Source organism: Salvelinus alpinus, chromosome 17 (assembly GCF_045679555.1).
Source record: "Salvelinus alpinus chromosome 17, SLU_Salpinus.1, whole genome shotgun sequence".
NCBI classification, from domain to species: Eukaryota; Metazoa; Chordata; class Actinopteri; order Salmoniformes; family Salmonidae; genus Salvelinus; species Salvelinus alpinus.
This window is the reverse complement of record NC_092102.1, coordinates 41,318,516-41,343,496: the sequence shown is the minus strand read 5'-3', so window position 1 is coordinate 41,343,496 and position 24,981 is coordinate 41,318,516. Positions and strand designations below refer to the sequence as shown.

General features: G+C 46.0%; 1 protein-coding gene across 1 annotated transcript in view; it reads left to right on the top strand.

The window, feature by feature from the left end:
- The window catches only part of LOC139542954 (ERC protein 2-like), a 440,697-nt gene that overhangs the window by 169,149 nt on the left and 246,567 nt on the right, over positions 1-24,981 (top strand). Inside the window, exon 11 of the mRNA XM_071348974.1 lies at positions 5,882-5,975. Coding sequence (XP_071205075.1) covers positions 5,882-5,975 — 94 coding nt within the window. The remainder of the gene's footprint in view (positions 1-5,881; positions 5,976-24,981) is intronic.

Below are 24,981 nucleotides of genomic sequence, written 5' to 3'. Positions count from 1 at the left end.
ACCAACATCGCCGCTGACAGGACATGAGACGCACGCACGTACCTACACACACACACACACACACAGCCACACAGTAGTTCGCAAGCCAGCGTGGCAAATATTTGTCCATATGTAGAGGAACTTGTGGATTGGTAGCAGGGTAAACAGGTCAGTCAGTCTGAATATGTACTAATGTATACACACAGAGCAGGCGCTGGTTGAGATGCTGTTTACAGTAGCAGAGTTCTCTTATGGGATAATTTGTCACTGTCAGCTCTCTTTGCTTATGGGTCGTTCCACGAAAATAGTTCCTTTTGTGTAGAAATTGTGCAACAATATTTCATTTTAAAAGCCTGTTATATTAAAGGGCAACTCCACCACTTTTTAACTTCATTCCCCTTATCTCCAGCACAATACCAGTGTCTCTATGTGAAAATTGAGTTCTACCCATGAAAAGTGGTGGATGACATCATTTAAAGTTCAACCATTTTAATTTGCAGTGTCGTGGGGAGCAGGAAGATCCCCTCCCTCTGGCTAGAAACTCATTACAGGTTTTGAAAATCGCTGTTTTTCTTTTAATCCTACTCTGTGATGTCACATAGAAGCATGTTTAGGACCTTTCTTCTTCTCTTTTTAACCACAGATCATAGAAACGTGCCGTTTTCTCATGTGTAGACACTGGTATTGTGATGGAGATAATGAACATGAGGATGAAAAGTGGCAGAATTGTCCTTTTAAATGAAGTGTCATTTGATATAAACCATATGGAGAATTCAATATATCAGAATAAAGGCTTGCTAAAGTGGCAACATTCAGCATTTTGACATGTCACTCCGTCAACCCTGTCACTTCTAGGAAGATTTAAACCCACTTAATCTAAACATTTCTCTAAGTTTCACCATCATTGTAAAGCCCTAGTTATTCTGTTACATTGAAAAAGTCATTTCTGAATATTATTATTTATTTAATGTGATTAGTGGTTCATTTACGCTCTGTGAACTGAACTCTCGTTTTAATATTGTGAAAATATTCCTTAAAAAAAAATGTTTTTCAACAGACACCTATAATAGTCAAATCATAGTGTTTTGACGTGGGAAACTGAGTCGAGCAGAACACGTCAACCCTGTTACCCATAGATAAACAGGCTATACATGTTTTAGCAGTTCCATTTGTTTGGTGAAACTTGTATTCAATTGCCCCTCCCTGTTGCACAAAACATGAAGTGACAACGGGATTTATGGCTCATTCAAGACTAAATCTTCTTCACTGTTACGGTTAAATGCTTTTTGTTCTTTTTTCAAACCGAATGAAAAAGAATGAGAAACAAAACATTTACATAGATGGGTCAGAGTTTGTAATGTATTTCTCTAATATCATTTGGCACTTAAAAGGCACTTACTGTCACGGCTGTCGTAAGAAGAGGACCAAGGTGCAGCGTTGTGAGCGTACATTTTCTTTTATTTTCGAAATGACGCCGACAAAACAATAAACAATACAAAACAAACCGTGAAGCTAAAGGCTATGTGCCCTAAACAAAGTCAACTTCCCACAAAGACAGGTGGAAGAAAGGGCTACCTAAGTATGGTTCTCAATCAGAGACAACGATAGACAGGGATACCTAAGTATGGTTCTCAATCAGAGACAACGATAGACAGGGATACCTAAGTATGGTTCTCAATCAGAGACAACGATAGACAGCTGTCCCTGATGGAGAACCATACCCGGCCAAAACATAGAAATAGAAAATCATAGAAAAACAAAACATAGAATGCCCACCCCAACTCACGCCCTGACCAAACCAAAATAGAGACATAAAAAGGATCTCTAAGGTCAGGGCGTGACACTTACTATAGTTTTTAAATTGTTTTACTTACCTCTTGAGATGGAAGATGGCACTGCAGTTGACCAATTCTGCTTTTTTGTGTGTTTTTTATGCTGATCTTAAGTTTTTGTAAATAATATTTCCTATGACCGAAAACAGCTTCTGGACATCAGAACAGTGATCACTAACCTCGATTTGGATGAAGATTTCTACTTCAACGACTTGGCAGCTGTGGATGTATTGCTCATTCCGTACCACGCCGTAATCCCTGGGACTCGAAAAAGGAAGAGACCGCGCAAGAGAGGCAATCGAGCGGGCTCCCTGACGAGACTATGTCGGCGAATTAATAAACCGTCTCTACCCTCCGTTCTACTAGCAAAAGTACAATCACTAGAGAATAAACTGGACGAGCTCCGTTTGAGACTATCCTATCAACGGGACCTGAAGAACTGTAGTATCCTATGTTTCTCTGAGTCGTGACTGAACAAGGATATGGATAATATACATCTAGTTGGTTTTTCTATGTATCATCAAGACCGGACGGCAGCTCTGGGTAAGGTTAAAGAGGGAGATGGTTGTCTCTGTTAAGAACAGCTGGTCCGTGATCTCTAATGTTAAAGAAGTCTCTAGGTTTTGCTCGCCTGAGTTAGAATACCTCATGATAAGCTGCAGAACATACTATTTACCTAGAGAATTTTAATCTACTGTATATATTTCGTAGCTGTCTATTTACCACCAAAAACCAATGCTGGCACTAAGACCAATCTCAAACGAGTTGTATAGCGCCATAAGCAGACAAGAGGCAGTAGCCGGTGATTTTATAAAAAAACCTCTCATCTTTACTCCACACACAGAAACGCATACAAAGCTCCCCCTCGCCCTCCTTTTGGTAAATCTGACCATAACTCTGTCCTCCTGATTCCTGCTTACAAGCAAAACTCAAACGGAAGTGGTCAAATGAAGCAGATGCTAAACTACAGGAATGTTTCGCTAGCACAGACTGGAATATGTTCCGGGATTCATCCAATAGCATTGAGGAGTTTACCACATCAGTCACCGGGTTCAATAATACGTGCATCAGCGACATCCTCCCCACATTGACCGTTTGTACATATCCCAACCAGAAGCCATGGATTACAGGCAACATCCGCACTGAGCTAAAGGGTAGAGCTGCCGCTTTCAAGGAGCGGGACACTAATCCAGACGCTTAAATGATATTCCGCTACGTCCTCCAACGAACCATCAAACAGTCAAAAGGTCAATAAAGGACTAAGGTCGAAACCTACTTCGCCAGCTCTGATGGTCGTGGAGGTGGCAGGGCTTGCAAACTATCACGAATTACAAAAGGAAACCCAGCCGCGAGCTGCTTAGTGACGTAAGCCTAGCATACAAGATGTATTCCTTCTATGCTCGCTTCGAGGCAAGTAACACTGAATCATGCATGAGAGCACCAGCTGTTCCGGACGACCGTGTGATCTTGCTCCACAAGGCCACGTGGCCAGAAGGATTACCAGGACGTATACTCTGAGCATGCGCTGACCAGCTGGCAAGTTTCTTCACTGACATTTTCAAACTCTCCCTGACCCAGTTTGTAATACCTACATGTTTCAAGCAGACCACCAGAGTCTCTGTGCCCAAGAACGCCAAGGGAACCTGTCTAAACAACATTCACCCTGTAGCACTTACATCTGTAGCCATGAAATGCTTTGAAAGGCTGGCCATGGGTCACATTAACACCATCATCCCAGACACCTTGGACCCACTCCAATTTGCATAACGCCCCAACAGTTCCACAGAAGACGCAATCTCTATTGGACTCCACACTGCCCTCTCCCAGCTGAACAAGCGGAACACCTACGTGAGAATGCTGTTCATTGGTGTTGAACACTGAGCTTCAGTCATAGTGCTCATCACTAAGCTCAGGACCCTGGGACTTGAACACCTTCCACTGCAACTAGTTCCTGGGCTTCCTAACGGGCCACCCCCAGGTGGTGAGGGTAGAAACAACACATCTGCCACGGTGACCCTCAACACGGGGGCCCCTCAGGGGTGCATGCTTAGTCACTTCCTGTACTCGCTGTTCGATGATGAGACCGCCTATAGGGAGGAGGTAAGTGATGACAACAACATCTCCCTCAATGTCAGCAAGACAAAGGAGCCGATGGACTACAGGAAACGGAGAGTCGAGCACGCCCCCATCCACATCGATGGGCTGTAGTGAAGCGGGTTGACAGCCTCAAGTTCCTCTGTGTCCACATCACAAATGATCATGGTCCAAACACACTAACACAGTTATGAAGAAGGCACGAGAAGGCCTCTTCCCCCTCAGGAGGCTATAAAGATTCGGTATGGGCCCTCAGATCCTCAGAAAGTTCTACAGCTCAACTCATTGAGAGTGTCTTAACTGGCTACATCACCGCTTGGTATGGCAACTGCTCGGCATCCAACCGCAAGGCGCTATAGAGGGTGGTGTGTATTGCCCAGTACATCACTGGGGCCAAGCTCCCTGCCAACCTGGACCTCTATACCAGGCGGTGTCAGAGGAAGGCTTTAAGTATTGTCAAAGACTCCAGCCACCCAAGTCATAGACTGCTCTCTCTCTCTCTCTCTGTGTGTGTGTGTGTGTGTGTGTGTGTGTGTGTGTGTGTGTGTGTGTGTGTGTGTGTGTGTGTGTGTGTGTGTGTGTGTGTGTGTGTGTGTGTGTGTGTGTGTGTGTGTGTGTGTGTGTGTGTGTGTGTGTGTGTGTGTGTGTGTGTGTGTGTGTGTGTGTATCTCCGTTGTAGGGTAAATTAATGGGAGTATGTCTCCTCTATAGAGTATAAACACACAGATACCAGCCCAGGTAATACATGGGCTAGCTCTGTAATCAGCTCCTCAACACTACACACTTCTGATGACAGATTTACACACCAGCACAGTGTGAGTGTTTGTTTGTGTGTGTGTTTGCATGCTGAGAGATTTACACAAGTAGTGTCTCTTTGCCATCTGTCAAGTCTCATCTTGTCTCTTTCGTCTCCATACTTTTATTTAACCTTTATTTAACTAGGCAAGTCAGTTAAGAACAGATTCTTATTTACAATGTCGGCCTACACCGGCCAAACCCGGACGACTGGGCCAATTGTGCGCCGCCCTATGGGACTCCCAATCATGGCCGGTTGTGATACAGCCTGGATTCGAACCAGGGTGTCTGTAGTGATGCCTCTAGCACTGAGATGCAGTGCTTTAGACCACCCGGGATCTCCATGTTTCAATAGACTCTCCACCGGGAGCTCCATGTTTCAATAGACTCTCCACCGGGGAGCTCCATGTTTCAATAGACTCTCCACCGGGAGCTCCATGTTTCAATAGACTCTCCACCGGGGAGCTCCATGTTTCAATAGACTCTCCACCGGGAGCTCCATGTTTCAATAGACTCTCCACCGGGGAGCTCCATGTTTCAATAGACTCTCCACCGGGGAGCTCCATGTTTCAATAGACTCTCCACCGGGAGCTCCATGTTTCAATAGACTCTCCACCGGGAGCTCCATGTTTCAATAGACTCTCCACCGGGAGCTCCATGTTTCAATAGACTCTCCACCGGGAGCTCCATGTTTCAATAGACTCTCCACCGGGAGCTCCATGTTTCAATAGACTCGCCATGACGCAACACACCATACATTATGTCATGTTTTTGTGGATCAGTTTACAGTTAGTCTTAGCATGCACTTTCTTAGAATCTTATTCCCCCTCTCTCTTCTCTCTCTCTGTCGCTCTTTCTCTCTCTCTCTCGCTCTCTCTCTCTCTTTCTCCCTCTCTATCTCTCTCTCTCTCTCTCTTCTCTCTCTCTCTTTCTCCCTCTCTGTCTCTCTCTCTCTCTCTGTCTCTCCCTCTCTCTCCCTCTCTATCTCTGTCTCTCTCTCTCTTCTCTCTCTCTCTCTCTCTCTCTCTCTCTCTCTCTCTCTCTCTCTCTCTCTCTCTCTCTCTCTCTCTCTCTCTCTCTCTCTCTCTCTCTCTCTCTCTCTCTCTCTCTCCCTCTCTGTCTCTCTCTCTCCCTCGCTCTTCTCTCTCTCTCTCTTTCTCCCTCTCTTTTTCTTTCTGAAGGCAAGTGAAGTGTCCAAACATCCTTAAACAGATGGTTTCAGGGGAGAGGAGGCCAGATGGACTGACAGACGGACATCCACACTCCATCTCACAGGTGTGTCTATGTGTGTGTGTTGGAGTTTGTGTAGGGCTGTACTGAGGTGTTAATATGCTCAGACTCCTGATCATGCCAGAGTATTCCCAGGCACTGGATAATGTATAGTACCCTTCCCTGCCAGTTTAGACTGACTCTGTTACACTTCTCGCTCTAATCTCTCCCCCTGCTCTAGGTTACACCCCCCCCCTCTCTCTGTCTCTCACCCCGATCTCTCTCTCTCACCCCGATCTCTCTCTCTCACCCCGATCTCTCTCTCACCCCCCTCTCTCTCTCACCCCCCTCTCTATCTTTCTCTCTCCCCCCTCTCTCTGGAGTGGGAGGGGGGGCTCTCTCTGTCTCTCTTCTTCCCCCCCTCTCTGTCTCTCCCTCACCCCCCCTCTCTGTCTCTCTCACTCGCTCTTTGTCTCTCTCTCTGCACCCTCTCTCTGACTCTCTCTCCCCCCATCTCTCTCCCCCCACCCATCTCTATCTTCTCTCTCTCTCACCCCCCTTCTCTTTCTCTCCCCCCCTCGCTCTCCACCCCCTCTCTCTCTGTCTCTCTCTCTTTCTATCCCCACTCTCTCTCTGTCTCTATCTGTCTCTCTATCCCCCCTCTTTCTATCTCCCGCTCTCTCTCTCCCCCCCCCCATCTCTCTGTATCTCACCCCCCCTATCTCTGTCTCTCACACCCCTCTCTCTCTCCCCCCTCTCTCTCTTCTTTCCCTCTCTCTTTCTCTGTCTCTCTCCCCCCTCTCTTTGTCTTTCTCTCTCTCTCTCTCTCCCTCCTCTCTCTGTCTCTCTCTCTCTCCCCCTCTCTCCCCTCTTTCTCTCTCACCCTCTCTCTCCCCCCACCCTCTCTCTATATTTCACCTCCTCTCTCTCTCTCCCTCTCTCTCCCCGCTCTCTCTCCCCCCTCTCTCTCTCGCTCGCTCTCTCTCTCACTGTCTCTCTCTCTCGCCCTCACTCTTGCTCTCCTCTCTCTGTATCCCTCTCTCGCCCGCTCTCCTCTCTCTGTCTCTCTCTCTCGCCCGCTCTCCTCTCTCTGTCTCTCTCTCTCGCCCTCTCTCTCGCTCTCCTCTCTCTGTCTCTCTCTCTTGACCTCTCTCTCGCCCTCTCTCTCGCCCGCTCTCCTCTCTATGTCTCTCTCTCTCGCCCGCTCTCCTCTCTCTGTCTCTCTCTCTCGCCCTCTCTCTCGCTCTCCTCTCTCTGTCTCTCTCTCTTGACCTCTCTCTCGCCCTCTCTCTCGCTCTCGCTCTCCTCTCTCTGTCTCTCTCTCGCTCTCCTCTCTCTGTCTCTCTCTCTCGCCCTCTCTCTCGCTCTCCTCTCTCTGTGTCTCTCTCTCACCCTCTCCTCTCTCTCTCCTCTCTCTGTCTCTCTCTCTCGCCCTCTCTCTCTCTCGCTCTCCTCTCTCTGTCTCTCTCTCTCTCTCTCTCTCTCTCTCACCCTCTCCTCTCTCTCTCCTCTCTCTGTGTCTGTCTCTCACCCTCTCCTCTCTCTCTCCTCTCTCTGTCTCTCTCTCTCGCCCTCTCCTCTCTCTCTCCTCTCTCGGTCTCTCTCTCTCACCCTCTCTCGCTCTCCTCTCTCTGTCTCTCTCTCTCACCCTCTCCTCTCTCTCTCCTCTCTCTGGCTCTCTCTCTCGCTCTCTCTCGCTCTCCTGTCTCTCTCTCTCGCTCTCCTCTCTCTGTCTCTCTCTCGCCCTCTCCTTTCTCTCTCCTCTCCTCTCTCTGTCTCTCTCTCTCACCCTCTCTAACCCTCTCCTCTCTCTCTCCTCTCCTCTCTCTGTCTCTCTCTCTCACCCTCTCTAACCCTCTCCTCTCTCTCTCCTCTCTATAGAGATTTGGGATGTCTGGCACACATAGCTCATTTCCCCCCTGAAACACTTCCTCTGTTCGTTAATGAACACAAATGTTGCTCTCACCTGGGAGAGGAGTCTCAGTCTGAGGGAGGGAACGTTGACACGGAACGAGTGTAGACAGCTGAAAGACTTCCTCGTTATCGTTTAGAAAAACTCATGTGGCAGTTGTTGAGGTAGCCCGGTGCTGACCAATACTAATGTTCTGCCACCTGAGTAACGGCACCTCTTACAGAATACATGCTGTACATTTTTCCCCAGAAATGGTAAGAGAGAGTACCAGGGTTTTTATAGTTGCTTTGTTTGTTACGCATGATGCCAAAACATAACAAGCTGCACTTGTATGGTATAGTGGTGTTTCTCAGTATCCCTCATGTCTTACTGTCTCACTGCACGCTGGGATTGTGTTGGAGCCACCAGGCTTTAAGGCCCCCTATTCCCCTCTCTCTCTCTCTCTCTCTCTCTCTCGCTCTCTCTCTCTCTCTCTCTCTCTCTATCGCTGGTCCCATCAGGAACACAGCACGCTCTGAGGGTAAACACAAACAAACAGTTCCTTTGTGGTTTATCCAGCTGCTGAAAGGTACCCAGCTGAGTTTATATGGGGGAGCGATAGCATCGCTCTGTGATCGTCTCCATCTCACCGTGCTGCACATCTCCCACAACCCTCATAGTGCATTCGTTCAACTCTGATCTCCCCGCCCTTACCCACAACAATCACACTCCATAACCGTTTCTACTTTATTCTTCTTCAAGACTAGAACAAAAGAAAAGTGGTCACTGACACGATCCTGGAGACGTAAGGGGTGCTGTGTTCTGTTCCAGCATAGCACAAACACACCTGATTCAGCTAGTCAAGGGCTTGATGACTAGTTGAAGTCACTCTAATGTCATTATTCGATGGATACAGAGAGATATAGAGGGAGAAAGATGGATATTGAGAGGTAGAGAGGAAGAAAGATGGATACTGAGAGGTAGAGAGGAAGAAAGATGGATACTGAGAGGTAGACAGATGGATACTGAGAGGTAGAGGGATGGATACTGATAGGTAGACAGATGGATACAGAGAGGTAGACAGATGGATACAGAGAGGTAGACAGATGGATACTGAGAGGTAGAGAGGTAGAAAGATGGATACAGAGAGGTAGACAGATGGATACAGAGAGGTAGACAGATGGATACTGAGAGGTAGACATATGGATACTGAGAGGTAGACAGATGGATACTGAGAGGTAGACAGATGGATACTGAGAGGTAGAGAGGGAGACAGATGGATACTGAGAGGTAGACATATGGATACAGAGAGGTAGACAGATGGATACTGAGAGGTAGAGAGGGAGACAGATGGATACTGAGAGGTAGACAGATGGATACTGAGAGGTAGACAGATGGATACTGAGAGGTAGACAGATGGATACTGAGGGGTAGACAGATGGATACTGACAGGTAGAGAGGGAGACAGATGGATACTGAGAGGTAGACAGATGGATACTGAGAGGTAGAAAGATGGATACTGAGAGGTAGACAGATGGATACAGAGAGGTAGACAGATGGATACAGAGAGGTAGACAGATGGATACTGAGAGGTAGAGAGGTAGAAAGATGGATACTGAGAGGTAGACAGATGGATACAGAGAGGTAGACAGATGGATACTGAGAGGTAGACAGATGGATACTGAGAGGTAGACAGATGGATACTGAGAATTAGAGAGGGAGACAGATGGATACTGAGAGGTAGACATATGGATACTGAGAGGTAGAGAGATGGATACTGAGAGGTAGAGAGGGAGACAGATGGATACTGAGAGGTAGACAGATGGATACTGAGAGGTAGACAGATGGATACTGAGAGGTAGACAGATGGATACTGAGAGGTAGAGAGGGAGACAGATGGATACTGAGAGGTAGACATATGGATACAGAGAGGTAGACAGATGGATACTGAGAGGTAGAGAGGGAGACAGATGGATACTGAGAGGTAGACATATGGATACTGAGAGGTAGACAGATGGATACTGAGAGGTAGAGAGATGGATACTGAGAGGTAGAAAGATGGATACTGAGAGGTAGACATATGGATACTGAGAGGTAGAGAGGGAGACAGATGGATACTGAGAGGTAGACAGATGGATACTGAGAGGTAGACAGATGGATACTGAGAGGTAGAGAGATGGATACTGAGAGGTAGAGAGGTAGACAGATGGATACTGAGAGGTAGACAGATGGATACTGAGAGGTAGACAGATGGATACTGAGTGGTAGACATATGGATACTGAGAGGTAGACATATGGATACTGAGAGGTAAAGAGTGAGACAGATTGATACTGAGAGGTAGACAGATGGATACTGAAAGGTAGAGAGGGAGACAGATGGATACAGAGAGGTAGACAGATGGATACTGAGAGGTAGAGAGATGGATACTGAGAGGTAGACAGATGGATACTGAGAGGTAGACAGATGGATACAGAGAGGTAGAGAGGGAGACATATTGATACTGAGAGGTAGACATATGGATACTGAGAGGTAGACAGATGGATACTGAGAGGTAGAGAGGGAGACAGATGGATACTGAGAGGTAGACATATGGATACAGAGAGGTAGACATATGGATACTGAGAGGTAGAGAGGGAGACAGATGGATACTGAGAGGTAGACAGATGGATACTGAGAGGTAGACAGATGGATACTGAGAGGTAGACAGATGGATACTGAGGGGTAGAGAGGGAGACAGATGGATACTGAGAGGTAGACAGATGGATACTGAGAGGTAGACAGATGGATACTGAGAGGTAGAGAGATGGATACAGAGAGGTAGAGAGATGGATACAGAGAGGTAGACAGATGGATACTGAGAGGTAGAGAGGGAGACAGATGGATACTGAGAGGTAGACAGATGGATACAGAGAGGAAGAGAGGTAGAAAGATGGATACTGAGAGGTAGACAGATGAATACAGAGAGGTAGACAGATGGATACAGAGAGGTAGACAGATGGATACTGAGAGGTAGAGAGGTAGAAAGATGGATACTGAGAGGTAGACAGATGGATACAGAGAGGTAGACAGATGGATACTGAGAGGTAGACAGATGGATACTGAGAGGTAGACAGATGGATACTGAGAGGTAGAGAGGGAGACAGATGGATACTGAGAGGTAGACATATGGATACTGAGAGGTAGAGAGATGGATACTGAGAGGTAGAGAGGGAGACAGATGGATACTGAGAGGTAGACAGATGGATACTGAGAGGTAGACAGATGGATACTGAGAGGTAGACAGATGGATACTGAGAGGTAGAGAGGGAGACAGATGGATACTGAGAGGTAGACATATGGATACAGAGAGGTAGACAGATGGATACTGAGAGGTAGAGAGGGAGACAGATGGATACTGAGAGGTAGACATATGGATACTGAGAGGTAGACAGATGGATACTGAGAGGTAGAGAGATGGATACTGAGAGGTAGAAAGATGGATACTGAGAGGTAGACATATGGATACTGAGAGGTAGAGAGGGAGACAGATGGATACTGAGAGGTAGACAGATGGATACTGAGAGGTAGACAGATGGATACTGAGAGGTAGAGAGATGGATACTGAGAGGTAGAGAGGTAGACAGATGGATACTGAGAGGTAGACAGATGGATACTGAGAGGTAGACAGATGGATACTGAGTGGTAGACATATGGATACTGAGAGGTAGACATATGGATACTGAGAGGTAAAGAGTGAGACAGATTGATACTGAGAGGTAGACAGATGGATACTGAAAGGTAGAGAGGGAGACAGATGGATACAGAGAGGTAGACAGATGGATACTGAGAGGTAGAGAGATGGATACTGAGAGGTAGACAGATGGATACTGAGAGGTAGACAGATGGATACAGAGAGGTAGAGAGGGAGACATATTGATACTGAGAGGTAGACATATGGATACTGAGAGGTAGACAGATGGATACTGAGAGGTAGAGAGGGAGACAGATGGATACTGAGAGGTAGACATATGGATACAGAGAGGTAGACATATGGATACTGAGAGGTAGAGAGGGAGACAGATGGATACTGAGAGGTAGACAGATGGATACTGAGAGGTAGACAGATGGATACTGAGAGGTAGACAGATGGATACTGAGGGGTAGAGAGGGAGACAGATGGATACTGAGAGGTAGACAGATGGATACTGAGAGGTAGACAGATGGATACTGAGAGGTAGAGAGATGGATACAGAGAGGTAGAGAGATGGATACAGAGAGGTAGACAGATGGATACTGAGAGGTAGAGAGGGAGACAGATGGATACTGAGAGGTAGACAGATGGATACAGAGAGGAAGAGAGGTAGAAAGATGGATACTGAGAGGTAGACAGATGAATACAGAGAGGTAGACAGATGGATACAGAGAGGTAGACAGATGGATACTGAGAGGTAGAGAGGTAGAAAGATGGATACTGAGAGGTAGACAGATGGATACAGAGAGGTAGACAGATGGATACTGAGAGGTAGACAGATGGATACTGAGAGGTAGACAGATGGATACTGAGAGGTAGAGAGGGAGACAGATGGATACTGAGAGGTAGACATATGGATACTGAGAGGTAGAGAGATGGATACTGAGAGGTAGAGAGGGAGACAGATGGATACTGAGAGGTAGACAGATGGATACTGAGAGGTAGACAGATGGATACTGAGAGGTAGAGAGGGAGACAGATGGATACTGAGAGGTAGACATATGGATACAGAGAGGTAGACAGATGGATACTGAGAGGTAGAGAGGGAGACAGATGGATACTGAGAGGTAGACATATGGATACTGAGAGGTAGACAGATGGATACTGAGAGGTAGAGAGATGGATACTGAGAGGTAGACAGATGGATACTGAGAGGTAGACATATGGATACTGAGAGGTAGAGAGGGAGACATATGGATACTGAGAGGTAGACAGATGGATACTGAGAGGTAGACAGATGGATACTGAGAGGTAGAGAGATGGATACTGAGAGGTAGAGAGGTAGACAGATGGATACTGAGAGGTAGACAGATGGATACTGAGAGGTAGACAGATGGATACTGAGTGGTAGACAGATGGATACTGAGAGGTAGACAGATGGATACTGAGAGGTAAAGAGTGAGACAGATTGATACTGAGAGGTAGACAGATGGATACTGAAAGGTAGAGAGGGAGACATATGGATACAGAGAGGTAGACATATGGATACTGAGAGGTAGAGAGATGGATACTGAGAGGTAGACAGATGGATACTGAGAGGTAGACAGATGGATACAGAGAGGTAGAGAGGGAGACATATTGATACTGAGAGGTAGACAGATGGATACTGAGAGGTAGAGAGGGAGACAGATATTTACAGAGAGGTAGACAGATGGATACTGAGAGGTATAGAGATTGATACTGAGAGTTAGACAGATGGATAGTGAGAGGTAGACAGATGGATACTGACAGGTAGACAGATGGATACTGAGAGGTAGAGAGGTAGACAGATGGATACTGAGAGGTAGACCGATGGATACTGAGAGGTAGAGAGGGAGAAAGATGGATACTGAGAGGTAGACAGATGGATACTGAGAGGTAGACAGATGGATACTGAGAGGTAGAGAGGTAGACAGATGGATACTGAGAGGTAGGCAGATGGATACTGAGAGGTAGAGAGGGAGACAGATGGATACTGAGAGGTAGACAGATGGATACTGAGAGGTAGACAGATGGATACTGAGAGGTAGAGAGATGGATACTGAGAGGTAGACATATGGATACTGAGAGGTAGAGAGATGGATACTGAAAGGTAGAGAGGGAGACAGATGGATACTGAGAGGTAGAGAGGTAGAAAGATGGATCCTGAGAGGTAGACAGATGGATACAGAGAGGTAGACAGATGGATACAGAGAGGTAGACAGATGGATACTGAGAGGTAGAGAGGTAGAACGATGGATACTGAGAGGTAGACAGATGGATACAGAGAGGTAGACAGATGGATACAGAGAGGTAGACAGATGGATACTGAGAGGTAGAGAGGGAGACAGATGGATACTGAGAGGTAGACATATGGATACTGAGAGGTAGACAGATGGATACTGAGAGGTAGAGAGGTAGAGAGATGGATACCTTGAGGTAGACAGATGGATACTGAGAGGTAGACAGATGGATACTGAGAGGTAGAGAGGGAGACATATTGATACTGAGAGGTAGACAGATGTATACTGAGAGGTAGAGAGGGAGACAGATGGATACAGAGAGGTAGAAAGATGGATACTGAGAGGTAGACAGATGGATACTGAGAGGTAGACATATGGATACTGAGAGGTAGAGAGGGAGACATATGGATACTGAGAGGTAGACAGATGGATACTGAGAGGTAGACAGATGGATACTGAGAGGTAGAGAGATGGATACTGAGAGGTAGAGAGGTAGACAGATGGATACTGAGAGGTAGACAGATGGATACTGAGAGGTAGACAGATGGATACTGAGTGGTAGACAGATGGATACTGAGAGGTAGACAGATGGATACTGAGAGGTAAAGAGTGAGACAGATTGATACTGAGAGGTAGACAGATGGATACTGAAAGGTAGAGAGGGAGACATATGGATACAGAGAGGTAGACATATGGATACTGAGAGGTAGAGAGATGGATACTGAGAGGTAGACAGATGGATACTGAGAGGTAGACAGATGGATACAGAGAGGTAGAGAGGGAGACATATTGATACTGAGAGGTAGACAGATGGATACTGAGAGGTAGAGAGGGAGACAGATATTTACAGAGAGGTAGACAGATGGATACTGAGAGGTATAGAGATTGATACTGAGAGTTAGACAGATGGATAGTGAGAGGTAGACAGATGGATACTGACAGGTAGACAGATGGATACTGAGAGGTAGAGAGGTAGACAGATGGATACTGAGAGGTAGACCGATGGATACTGAGAGGTAGAGAGGGAGAAAGATGGATACTGAGAGGTAGACAGATGGATACTGAGAGGTAGACAGATGGATACTGAGAGGTAGAGAGGTAGACAGATGGATACTGAGAGGTAGGCAGATGGATACTGAGAGGTAGAGAGGGAGACAGATGGATACTGAGAGGTAGACAGATGGATACTGAGAGGTAGACAGATGGATACTGAGAGGTAGAGAGATGGATACTGAGAGGTAGACATATGGATACTGAGAGGTAGAGAGATGGATACTGAAAGGTAGAGAGGGAGACAGATGGATACTGAGAGGTAGAGAGGTAGAAAGATGGATCCTGAGAGGTAGACAGATGGATACAGAGAGGTAGACAGATGGATACAGAGAGGTAGACAGATGGATACTGAGAGGTAGAGAGGTAGAACGATGGATACTGAGAGGTAGACAGATGGATACAGAGAGGTAGACAGATGGATACAGAGAGGTAGACAGATGGATACTGAGAGGTAGAGAGGGAGACAGATCTACTGAGAGGTAGACATATGGATACTGAGAGGTAGACAGATGGATACTGAGAGGTAGAGAGGTAGAGAGATGGATACCTTGAGGTAGACAGATGGATACTGAGAGGTAGACAGATGGATACTGAGAGGTAGAGAGGGAGACATATTGATACTGAGAGGTAGACAGATTTATACTGAGAGGTAGAGAGGGAGACAGATGGATACAGAGAGGTAGAAAGATGGATACTGAGAGGTAGACAGATGGATACTGAGAGGTAGAGAGGTAGACAGATGGATACTGAGAGGTAGACCGATGGATACTGAGAGGTAGACAGATGGATACTGAGAGGTAGAGAGGTAGACAGATGGATACTGAGAGGTAGACCGATGGATACTGAGAGGTAGAGAGGGAGAAATATGGATACTGAGAGGTAGACAGATGGATACTGAGAGGTAGACAGATGGATACTGAGAGGTAGAGAGGTAGACAGATGGATACTGAGAGGTAGACAGATGGATACTGAGAGGTAGAGAGGGAGACAGATGGATACTGAGAGGTAGAGAGATGGATACTGAGAGGTAGAGAGATGGATACTGAGAGGTAGACAGATGGATACTGAGAGTTAGAGAGAGAGACAGATTGATACTGAGAGGTAGACAGATGGATACTGAGAGGTATAGAGATTGATACTGAGAGGTAGACAGATGGATACTGAGAGGTAGACAGATGGATACAGAGAGGTAGACAGGGAGAAAGATGGATACAGAGCGGTAGACAGATGGATACTGAGAGGTAGACAGATGGATACTGAGAGTTAGAGAGGTAGACAGATGGATACTGAGAGGTAGACAGATGGATACAGAGAGGTAGAGAGGGAGAAAGATTGATACTGAGAGGTAGACAGATGGATACTGAGAGGTAGACAGATGGATACTGAGAGGTAGAGAGGGAGACAGATGGATACTGAGAGGTAGACAGATGGATACTGAGAGGTAGAGAGATTGATACTGAGAGGTAGACAGATGGATACTGAGAGGTAGACAGATGGATACTGAGAGGTAGAGAGGGAGACAGATGGATACTGAGAGGTAGACAGATGGATACTGAGAGTATAGAGGGAGAAAGATTGATACTGAGAGGTAGACAGATGGATACTGAGAGGTAGACAGATGGATACTGAGAGGTAGAGAGGGAGACAGATGGATACTGAGAGGTAGAGAGGGAGACAGATGGATACTGAGAGGTAGACATATGGATACAGAGAGGTAGACATATGGATACAGAGAGGTAGACAGATGGATACTGAGAGGTAGACAGATGGATACTGAGAGGTAGAGAGGGAGACAGATTGATACTGAGAGGTAGACAGATGGATACTGAGAGGTAGACAGATGGATACTGAGAGGTATAGAGATTGATACTGAGAGGTAGACAGATAGATACTGAGAGGTAGACAGATGGATACAGAGAGGTAGAGAGGGAGAAAGATGGATACAGAGAGGTAGACAGATGGATACTGAGAGGTAGACAGATGGATACTGAGAGGTAGAGAGGTAGACAGATGGATACTGAGAGGTAGACAGATGGATACAGAGAGGTAGAGAGGGAGAAAGATTGATACTGAGAGGTAGACAGATGGATACTGAGAGGTAGAGAGGGAGACAGATGTATACTGAGAGGTAGACATATGGATACTGAAAGGTAGACAGATGGATACTGAGAGGTAGACAGATGGATACTGAGAGGTAGAGAGGGAGACAGATGGATACTGAGAGGTAGACAGATGGATACTGAGAGTATAGAGGGAGAAAGATTGATACTGAGAGGTAGACAGATGGATACTGAGAGGTAGACAGATGGATACTGAGCGGTAGAGAGGGAGACAGATGGATACTGAGAGGTAGACATATGGATACAGAGAGGTAGACAGATGGATACTGAGAGGTAGACAGCTGGATACTGAGAGGTAGAGAGGGAGACAGATTGATACTGAGAGGTAGACAGATGTATACTGAGAGGTATAGAGATTGATACTGAGAGGTAGACAGATGGATACTGAGAGGGAGACAGATGGATACAGAGAGGTAGAGAGGTAGACAGATTGATACTGAGAGGTAGACAGATGTATACTGAGAGGGAGAAAGATGGATACAGAGAGGTAGACAGATGGATACTGAGAGGTAGACAGATGGATACTGAGAGGTAGAGAGGTAGACAGATGGATACTGAGAGGTAGACAGATGGATACAGAGAGGTAGAGAGGGAGAAAGATTGATACTGAGAGGTAGACAGATGGATACTGAGAGGTAGACAGATGGATACTGAGAGGTAGAGAGGGAGACAGATGGATACTGAGAGGTAGACATATGGATACTGAGAGGTAGATAGATGGATACTGAGAGGTAGACAGATGGATACTGAGAGGTAGACAGATGGATACTGAGAGGTAGAGAGGGAGACAGATGGATACTGAGAAGTAGACAGATGGATACTGAGAGTATAGAGGGAGAAAGATTGATACTGAGAGGTAGACAGATGGATACTGAGAGGTAGAGAGGGAGACAGATGGATACTGAGAGGTAGACATATGGATACAGAGAGGTAGACAGATGGATACTGAGAGGTAGAGAGGGAGACAGATGGATACTGAGAGGTAGACATATGGATACAGAGAGGTAGACAGATGGATACTGAGAGGTAGAGAGGGAGACAGAAGGATACTGAGAGGTAGAGAGGGAGACAGATGGATACTGAGAGGTAGACATATGGATACAGAGAGGTAGACAGATGGATACTGAGAGGTAGACAGATGGATACTGAGAGGTAGAGAGATGGATACTGAGAGGTAGACAGATGGATACAGAGAGGAAGAGAGGGTTACAGATTGATACTGAGAGGTAGACAGATGAATACTGAGAGGTAGAGAGGGAGACAGATGGATACAGAGAGGTAGACAGATGGATACTGACAGGTAGACAGATGGATACTGAGAGGTAGACAGATAGATACTGAGAGGTAGAGAGGGAGGCAGATTGATACTGAGAGGTAGACAGATGGATACTGAGAGGTAGACAGATGGATACTGAGAGGTAGACAGATGGATACTGAGAGGTAGACAGATGGATACTGACAGGTAGACAGATGGATACTGAGAGGTAGACAGATAGATACTGAGAGGTAGAGAGGGAGACAGATTGATACAGAGAGGTAGACAGATGGATACAGAGAGTATAGAGGGAGAAAGATGGATACAGAGAGGTAGACAGATGGATACTGAGAGGGAGAAAGATTGATACTGAGAGGTAGAGAGATTGATACTGAGAGGTAGACAGATGGATACTGAGAGGTAGAGAGATTGATACTGAGAGGTAGACAGATGGATACTGAGAGGTAGAGAGATTGATACTGAGAGGTAGAGAGGGAGAAAGATTGATACTGAGAGGTAGACAGATGGATACTGAGAGGTAGAGAGGTAGAAAGATTGATACAGAGAGGTAGACAGATGGATACTGAGAGGTAGAGAGGGAGAAAGATTGATATAGAGAGGTAGACAGATGGATACTGAGAGGTAGAAAGATTGATACAGAGAGGTAGACAGATGGATACTGAGAGGTAGAGAGGTAGAAAGATGGATACAGAGAGGTAGACAGATGGATACTGAGAGGTAGAGAGGGAGAAAGATTGATACTGAGAGGTAGACAGATGGATACTGAGAGGTAGAGAGGGAGAAAGATTGATACAGAGAGGTAGACAGATGGATACTGAGAGGTAGACAGATAGATACTGAGAGGTAGAGAGGGAGACAGATTGATACTGAGAGGTAGACAGATGGATACTGAGAGGTAGACAGATGGATACTGAGAGGTAGACAGATGGATACTGACAGGTAGACAGATGGATACTGAGAGGTAGACAGATGGATACTGAGAGGTAGACAGATGGATACTGAGAGGTAGACAGATATATACTGAGAGGTAGAGAGGGAGACAGATTGATACTGAGAGGTAGACAGATGGATACAGAGAGTATAGAGGGAGAAAGATGGATACAGAGAGGTAGACAGATGGATACTGAGAGGTAGACAGATGGATACAGAGAGGAAGAGAGGGTTACAGATTGATACTGAGAGGTAGACAGATGAATACTGAGAGGTAGAGAGGGAGACAGATGGATACAGAGAGGTAGACAGATGGGTACTGACAGGTAGACAGATGGATACTGAGAGGTAGACAGATAAATACTGAGAGGTAGAGAGGGAGACAGATTGATACTGAGAGGTAGACAGATGGATACTGAGAGGTAGACAGATGGATACTGAGAGGTAGACAGATGGATACTGAGAGGTAGACATATGGATACTGAGAGGTAGACAGATGGATACTGACAGGTAGACAGATGGATACTGAGAGGTAGACAGATAGATACTGAGAGGTAGAGAGGGAGACAGATTGATACAGAGAGGTAGACAGATGGATACAGAGAGTATAGAGGGAGAAAGATGGATACAGAGAGGTAGACAGATGGATACTGAGAGGGAGAAAGATTGATACTGAGAGGTAGAGAGATTGATACTGAGAGGTAGACAGATGGATACTGAGAGGTAGAGAGATTGATACTGAGAGGTAGACAGATGGATACTGAGAGGTAGAGAGATTGATACTGAGAGGTAGAGAGGGAGAAAGATTGATACTGAGAGGTAGACATATGGATACTGAGAGGTAGAGAGGTAGAAAGATTGATACAGAGAGGTAGACAGATGGATACTGAGAGGTAGAGAGGGAGAAAGATTGATATAGAGAGGTAGACAGATGGATACTGAGAGGTAGAAAGATTGATACAGAGAGGTAGACAGATGGATACTGAGAGGTAGAGAGGTAGAAAGATTGATACAGAGAGGTAGACAGATGGATACTGAGAGGTAGAGAGGGAGAAAGATTGATACTGAGAGGTAGACAGATGGATACTGAGAGGTAGAGAGGGAGAAAGATTGATACAGAGAGGTAGACAGATGGATACTGAGAGGTAGACAGATAGATACTGAGAGGTAGAGAGGGAGACAGATTGATACTGAGAGGTAGACAGATGGATACTGAGAGGTAGACAGATGGATACTGAGAGGTAGACAGATGGATACTGACAGGTAGACAGATGGATACTGAGAGGTAGACAGATGGATACTGAGAGGTAGACAGATAGATACTGAGAGGTAGAGAGGGAGACAGATTGATACTGAGAGGTAGACAGATGGATACAGAGAGTATAGAGGGAGAAAGATGGATACAGAGAGGTAGACAGATGGATACTGAGAGGTAGACAGATTGATACTGAGAGGTAGACAGATGGATACTGAGAGGTAGACAGATTGATACTGAGAGGTAGACATATGGATACTGAGAGGTAGAAAGATTGATACAGAGAGGTAGACAGATGGATACTGAGAGGTAGAGAGGTAGAAAGATTGATACAGAGAGGTAGACAGATGGATACTGAGAGGTAGAGAGGGAGAAAGATTGATACTGAGAGGTAGACAAATGGATACTGAGAGTATAGAGGGAGAAAGATTGATACTGAGAGGTAGACAGATGGATACTGAGAGGTAGACAGATGGATACTGAGAGGTAGAGAGGGAGACAGATGGATACTGAGAGGTAGACATATGGATAAAGAGAGGTAGACAGATGGATACTGAGAGGTAGAGAGGGAGACAGATGGATACTGAGAGGTAGAGAGGGAGACAGATGGATACTGAGAGGTAGACATATGGATACAGAGAGGTAGACAGATGGATACTGAGAGGTAGACAGATGGATACTGAGAGGTAGAGAGATGGATACTGAGAGGTAGACAGATGGATACAGAGAGGAAGAGAGGGTTACAGATTGATACTGAGAGGTAGACAGATTAATACTGAGAGGTAGAGAGGGAGACAGATGGATACAGAGAGGTAGACAGATGGATACTGACAGGTAGACAGATGGATACTGAGAGGTAGACAGATAGATACTGAGAGGTAGAGAGGGAGACAGATTGATACTGAGAGGTAGACAGATGGATACTGAGAGGTAGACAGATGGATACTGAGAGGTAGACAGATGGATACTGAGAGGTAGACAGATGGATACTGAGAGGTAGACAGATGGATACTGACAGGTAGACAGATGGATACTGAGAGGTAGACAGATAGATACTGAGAGGTAGAGAGGGAGACAGATTGATACAGAGAGGTAGACAGATGGATACAGAGAGTATAGAGGGAGAAAGATGGATACAGAGAGGTAGACAGATGGATACTGAGAGGTAGACATATTGATACTGAGAGGTAGACAGATGGATACTGAGAGGGAGAAAGATTGATACTGAGAGGTAGAGAGGTAGAGAGATTGATACTGAGAGGTAGAGAGGGAGAAAGATTGATACTGAGTGGTAGACAGATGGATACTGAGAGGTAGAGAGGTAGAAAGATGGATACAGAGAGGGAGAAAGATTGATACTGAGAGGAAGAGAGGTAGAGAGATTGATACTGAGAGGTAGAGAGGGAGAAAGATTGATACTGAGTGGTAGACAGATGGATACTGAGAGGTAGACAGGTAGAAAGATTGATACAGAGAGGTAGACAGATGGATACTGAGAGGTAGAGAGGGTGAAAGATTGATACAGAGAGGTAGACAGATGGATACTGAGAGGTAGAGAGGTAGAAAGATTGATACAGAGAGGTAGACAGATGGATACTGAGAGGTAGAGAGGGAGAAAGATTGATACTGAGAGGTAGACAGATGGATACTGAGAGGTAGAGAGGGAGAAATATTGATACAGAGAGGTAGACAGATGGATACTGAGAGGTAGACAGATAGATACTGAGAGGTAGAGAGGGAGACAGATTGATACTGAGAGGTAGACAGATGGATACTGAGAGGTAGACAGATGGATACTGAGAGGTAGACCGATGGATACTGACAGGTAGACTGATGGATACTGAGAGGTAGACAGATAGATACTGAGAGGTAGAGAGGGAGACAGATTGATACTGAGAGGTAGAAAGATGGATACTGAGAGGTAGACAGATGGATACTGAGAGGTAGAGAGGGAGACAGATGGATACTGAGAGGTAGAAAGATGGATACTGAGAGGTAGACAGATTGATACTGAGAGGTAGACAGATGGATACTGAGAGTATAGAGGGAGAAAGATTGATACTGAGAGGTAGAGAGATTGATACTGAGAGGTAGACAGATGGATACTGAGAGGTAGAGAGGGAGAAAGATTGATACTGAGAGGTAGAGAGATTGATACTGAGAGGTAGAGAGGGAGAAAGATTGATACTGAGAGGTAGACAGATGGATACTGAGAGGTAGAGAGGGAGAAAGATTGATACTGAGAGGTAGACAGATGGATACTGAGAGGTAGAGAGGGAGAAAGATTGATACAGAGAGGTAGACCGATGGATACTGAGAGGTAGAGAGGTAGACAGATGGATACTGAGAGGTAGACAGATGGATACTGAGAGGTAGACAGATGGATACTGAGAGGTAGACAGATGGATACTGAGAGGTAGACAGATGGATACTGAGAGGTAGACAGATGGATACAGAGAGGTAGACAGATGGATACTGAGAGGTAGACAGATGGATACAGAGAGGTAGAGAGATGGATACTGAGAGGTAGAGAGGGAGACAGATTGACACAGAGGTAGACAGATGGATACTGAGAGGTAGAGAGGGAGAAAGATTGATACTGAGAGGTAGACAGATGGATACTGAGAGGTAGACAGATGGATACTGAGAGGTAGACAGATGGATACTGAGAGGTAGAGAGGTAGAAAGATTGATACAGAGAGGTAGACAGATGGATACTGAGAGGTAGAGAGGGAGAAAGATTGATACTGAGAGGTAGACAGATGGATACTGAGAGGTAGAGAGGTAGACAGATGGATACTGAGAGGTAGACAGATGGATACTGAGAGGTAGACAGATGGATACTGAGAGGTAGAGAGGGAGAAAGATTGATACTGAGAGGTAGACAGATGGATACTGAGAGGTAGAAAGATTGATACAGAGAGGTAGAGAGGTAGACAGATGGATACTGAGAGGTAGAGAGGTAGAAAGATTGATACAGAGAGGTAGACAGATGGATACTGAGAGGTAGAGAGGGAGAAAGATGGATACTGAGAGGTAGAGAGGTAGACAGATGGATACTGAGAGGTAGACAGATGGATACTGAAAGGTAGACAGATGGATACAGAGAGGTAGACAGATGGATACTGAGAGGTAGACAGATGGATACAGAGAGGTAGACAGATGGATACAGAGAGGTAGAGAGATGGATACTGAGTGGTAGAGAGGGAGACATATTGACACAGAGGTAGACAGATGGATACTTAGAGTTAGAGAGGGAGAAAGATTGATACTGAGAGGTAGAGAGGGAGACAGATTGACACAGAGGTAGACAGATGGATACTGAGAGGTAGAGAGGGAGAAAGATTGATACTGAGAGGTAGAGAGGTAGACAGATGGATACTGAGAGGTAGAGAGGGAGAAAGATTGATACTGAGAGGTAGAGAGGTAGACAGATGGATACTGAGAGGTAGAGAGGTAGAAATATGGATACAGAGAGGGACGGCGAAAGAGACTAAGATTAGAAGCAGACAGTATGAGTTATCCTTTAAATGGAGAGAGGGAGAGGGCGCCTCTGTCTAGACCACTATGTATGTGAAAGGTCTGTGTTTGAGTGAAGGCTGGGGATCTGAGGTGCTGAGCTGTGAACGCCGCGGTGGAAATGTGCATTTTCTCACTCTCCACTCGTTTATTTTAGTGATTATGTTCCCTCCATCTCAAGCAGAGAGCTAGATTACATAATTAGACTGCCCTCAGGAGACCTGGGCCATGATTGGTCCTACTACACCAATTATCTTTCTCACTCTCTTTCTCTCTCCCTATCTCTCTCATTCTCTCTCTCTCTCTCTCTCTCTCTCTCTCTCTCTCTCTCTCTCTCTCTCTCTCTCTCTCTCTCTCTCTCTCTCTCTCTCTCTCTCTCTCTCTCATTCTCTCTCTCTCTCTCTCTCTCTCTCTCTCCCTCTCTCTCTTTCCCTATCTCTCTCTCTCCCCCCTCTCTAACTCTCTAACTCTCTCTGTCTCTCTCTCTCTCTCTCTCTCTCTCTCTCTCTCTCTCGCTCTCTCTCTCTCTCTCTCTCTCTCTCTCTCCCTGCTTCTTTTTACCCTCTCCATCAAACCTTTCTCTACCTGGTTGGGCTTCACACTTAGGGGTCTGGCAGTGGTACCCCCTGTTTCTGTGTATGTGTGTCTCTCTGTTTCTGTGTGTGTGTGTGTGTGTCTCTCTCTCTGTTTCTGTGTGTGTGTGTGTGTGTGTGTGTGTGTGTCTCTCTCTCTGTTTCTGTGTGTGTGTGTGTGTGTGTGTGTGTGTGTGTGTGTGTGTGTGTGTGTGTGTGTGTGTGTGTGTGTGTGTGTGTGTGTGTGTGTGTGTGTGTGTGTGTGTGTGTGTGTGTGTGTGTGTGTGTGTGTGTCTCTGTGAGGTGAGGTTATAGCAGCGCTTGTTGATCCTGCTGCATCAGGTTACTGCCAGCCTGTCACATTCAATTACGCTACTGATGGAGTGACAAACACTGACTGGCTCTAGAGGCTTCTGTCTGCGTGTGCACGCGTGTGCGTGCGTGTGTGTGAGTGTGTGTCGCTAACCCCCAGCTGGGACCTGGCGTCAAGATGACCTACCAACCATCCAGCTCTTTGTTCCGTT